The following is a 3,696-nucleotide window of genomic DNA, read 5'->3' as shown; positions in this document are numbered from 1 at the left end:
AGCTGGGCTGTGGCTGTGCTGAGAAGGAACGTCCGCAGAGTGCTGTGGCTAGGAAGCTCAGAGCTCCAGTGTCTGGGGGGGTGGGGGGCGGGGGGGTAGGGGGGGGGGGGGGGAAATCCCGTTTCAAGTGGCGTTGTCAAAAGCAGAGCGGCCCGCGGTGCTCCGTGCGAGCGGTAGCGAACCGTGCGAGTATTCGAGGCTGAATTAGACTGGTAAGCGCGTCTGCCGGCACAAGGCTGAGGTGCGTAAGGCTGCCCTCCTTAATCTGACCTGGAATTACTGAAGTGGAGAGGATGTAGCAGAAGCGGCAGGTACCAGGCGAGCCCCGCTTGGTCGGGAACTGCAGCTCTTGTCTGAAATGTCTCTTGCAGGGCAATCGAGAGGAAGCCGATAATCCCAACACCGGGATCGGTGCTTTCCGCTTCATGCTGGAATCCAACAAGGGAAAATCAATGCTGGAGTTCCAGGTACCGTTCATAATTTAATTACGCGGTTCAAGGGGTGGTTGGTTCGATCTTTCAGCTACATCCGTAGTGCTTTACACTCGAAATAAAAGTGGGGCTTTCCTCTTAGAACGCATCTCGGGATTTGTGGCACTTTCAGGTGCTGGTACAGCAGCAGAAGACTTTGAATTGGGCTTCTCTCTGCAAACGCTCTTCGGTGTTTGCCTGGCGCGGTGCTGTGAAAGGGTTGTGCATTCTTCTGATCCAGTCTTTTCAGTGACGTGGCATTTAGGTAGCCGGTGCTGGAGGTCCAGACGATGCCTCCGGGTACCTTAACTCACGGCATTAAGCGAGCCGTTTCGTTTGGGGGTTTTATCCTCTCCCGGTAAAACGGGAGAGATCTCGCTTCTCTTAGGAAAGCTGGTGAAGATCTTTCATCCAAAGACATTTTGATTGTGAAATTAGGAGTCTTGATTACTGTCGTTACATGCCCTCAAACCACAGCGTTATCTGAGCAGTCTCCGTATCCTACTGAAATATGCTCGATCTGTCTCTCGTTACGACAAAACATCTGCGAAGTGAAAAGTACAAACTGCCGAGGGAAACTGCTATAACACTTATCAGTTCTGGTTAATGGAGCAGAAGGAGTCCGTGCAGAGCAGATGACTGAGAACTGAGATTCTTCTGGGCTTTATTCCAGCCTTTCTGAGGAACCTGCTCCTACGAGCAGAGCAGAGCAGCCAGGTAAACAAGACCGTTCAGGGCACTCTGAATCCTGCGTGTGGCTTGATAGCCTTTGGGCGCCCTCCTCCTTGTCCGTCCCCGCGCCTACAGAGACATTATGACGGTGCTTTGAGGTTCGTGAATCCTTTTAGTTTAAACTCGGGCTTCAAAAGTAGCTCGAAACGATCCTCGTGCAGACGAGTTGACTTGTAAGTGCACCAGCTGGAAGAGGATTTTTAGAAGAGGAGAAACTCGGCGGTAACTCTGCTCCAGACAGCGAAGCAGGGTTTGGATGCGTCTCAAAGCAGGCGCCTTAAGTCTGTAGTGTCGCTGTATTTGGGGTTCTTCGCTGTCGGCAAACTTTTCCCGAAGCTGACTTCTTGCCTGGCTCGTTTCCCTTGAATGGAAATACTCAGTGGGCGGAAGACAGAAGTGTTTATATTAATGGGCCTGTTTACACAGGGTGACTCCGTTAGGTATATTCCTCAGGCTGTGTTTGTGTTCGGGAAGCCTAACTCGTCGCTGGGAGTTCATGAAGCGGAATTTGTGTGGCCTTGAGAGAGAAACGTTCGCTTGGAAAACATTGAGATTGTCACCTGCCCTGGCTGGTGGTTTAGCTTGGAGGCTGCGAGGTGGCAGAGCCTTGCTTGCAGAATCCCGAAATCCCTGGGGCAGAGGGAAGCATCAGCGTCTTTGTCTCCTCTCTAATCCACTCATCTGGTCGGGGGGGTTTTGTCTAGCGGGGTGAGCCCGGCTTTGCCCTTGCATCCTGGCTCCTAGGACGTCGGTGATGCCTTCCGCCTCCCCCGCTTCTGTGGTTTTCTCGTCTTTTTTGATAAATCTTAACTCATTAATGCTGGAAATCCTTTGTGGACTCCGGAGTTGCAAACGTACTCTGTGATCCTTGCAGTTGCGAAGGACTGGGCGCGATGTCTCAAGGTCCTTCTCGGCTTCTTGTTCCCATAGCTAGAAACTAGCTCGACTACTTGTGAGGCTGAATCCTCGTCCCCGCGTTTGCTCGCAGCCTGACTGCCTCTTGCCGTTGCAGGAGCTGATGACCGTCTTCCAGCTGTTGCATTGGAACGGCAGCCTCAAAGCCATGCGGGAGAGGCAGTGCTCACGGCAGGTGAGTCCGGCGTCTCGAGCGGTTGTGCTCTAGGCGCGTTCGGGTCGCAACGACCTTCTCCTTAAGCTCCCTTAGCTGGCAGGGGAGCCAGATGCTACTAAGCGACGTGTGTCCCGTGTAGCGACTTGTCTTTCCTAAGCTCCCCCCGCCTATGTCCGTTACCACCAGGAGGTCCTGGCTCACTACTCCCACCGCGCCCTGGATGATGACATAAGGAACCAGATGGCCATGGACTGGGTGAACAGGGAGCAGAACAGCCCAGGGGCCCTTTCCAGAGAGCTGGCTTCGACGGAGAGAGAGCTGGACGAAGCCCGCCTGGCTGGGAAGGAGCTGCGCTTCCATAAGGAGAAGAAAGACATCCTGATGCTGGCAGCTGGCCAGCTGGGGAGCGTGCACTCCTCCAACTGCTAGTCCCTGGCCTGCACGCCGTTCCACTCCCCCAGGCCTACTAACACCTCCGCGCTGACGGGATCCGTCCCGCGTCACGTAAAGCATGTAACGCCTCTCCCAGAATTGTGGCCCGTTTGCACATTTTAACACATTTTAAAGAAATTTTTTTTTTTTTTTTTTTTTTTTTTTTTTTTTTTTTTTTTTTTTAAAAAAAACAAAAAAAAAAGCGCTCCTGTACAGATTTTTAAACCTTTTAATACTTGCTTCTAGACCTACTCCTCAGCCTCCTTTCCGCTAGAGAGTTCCTTCTGTCACTTTCTTTTTTTTTAAAGACGGCGTTAAAAATGCAGCCTTTCAGTATTAACACCGAAGACCCCCGCCGTACGTTGGTACTATATAGTCGGCAGTATTCCACGAAATGTAGCACCTCTGCCAGAAAGCTTCTGTTCTTTGGAGCTGATGCATGTCATGCAGACCTCCTTTTTTTTTTTTTTTTTGTTTTTTCCTTCTATAGTAGAGGGGGGCGTCTATCGAAACTCCTTGATAAGCTCAGTAATTAAAAAAAGAACAACAAAACACAACCACCGACGCGTTCTCTTTAACCCTAGAACGCAAGCTGCGTGGGGGAATACTCCCAGGCACGTAAAAGGGATTTAAAACCGGGATTTTGTTTTGGCCAGACTTAAGCCTGGGGATCGGTCTACGGAATTCCAGCTCCAAGCTCAGGCGGGATTCGCAGGTACCCCTCCAGCTGCCGGTGGCTGTGTCTGTTCCTGCTCTGGCCTTCCGCTCGTGGGGTGGGACGTAGTTCATTCTCTAACGAATGCACCTAACGACAATCTGCAAGGCCCTGCGGTGCTTAAGGGATTGGACTTGGCAGTTTAATTAGTCGGCGCCGGGCTAATTAATCCTGCTTCGCTCCTTTTCGATCCGCTTTGGGTCCTCGCCGCGTTTAGCCCAGTCTGGCGGTGCTGGCGTCCCGTCCCGAGCACCGGCAGTCGGTGGGGGTATCAA

At 52.1% G+C, this 3,696-nt stretch overlaps 1 protein-coding gene across 1 annotated transcript in view; it reads left to right on the top strand.

Annotated features, from left to right (window-relative positions):
* The window catches only part of LIX1L (limb and CNS expressed 1 like), a 5,721-nt gene extending 2,860 nt beyond the window's left edge, over positions 1 to 2,861 (top strand). The window contains exons 5-7 of the mRNA XM_009279153.2: positions 372 to 467; positions 2,215 to 2,292; positions 2,461 to 2,861. Coding sequence (XP_009277428.1) covers positions 372 to 467; positions 2,215 to 2,292; positions 2,461 to 2,703 — 417 coding nt within the window. The 3' untranslated portion in view covers positions 2,704 to 2,861. The remainder of the gene's footprint in view (positions 1 to 371; positions 468 to 2,214; positions 2,293 to 2,460) is intronic.
* The last annotated feature ends 835 nt before the right edge of the window (positions 2,862 to 3,696 follow it).

This window comes from Aptenodytes forsteri, unplaced genomic scaffold (assembly GCF_000699145.1).
Source record: "Aptenodytes forsteri isolate BGI_AS27 unplaced genomic scaffold, ASM69914v1 Scaffold419, whole genome shotgun sequence".
NCBI lineage: Eukaryota > Metazoa > Chordata > Aves > Sphenisciformes > Spheniscidae > Aptenodytes > Aptenodytes forsteri.
Note: the sequence above shows the minus strand (reverse complement) of the source record. Positions and strands in the feature narration are given on the sequence as shown.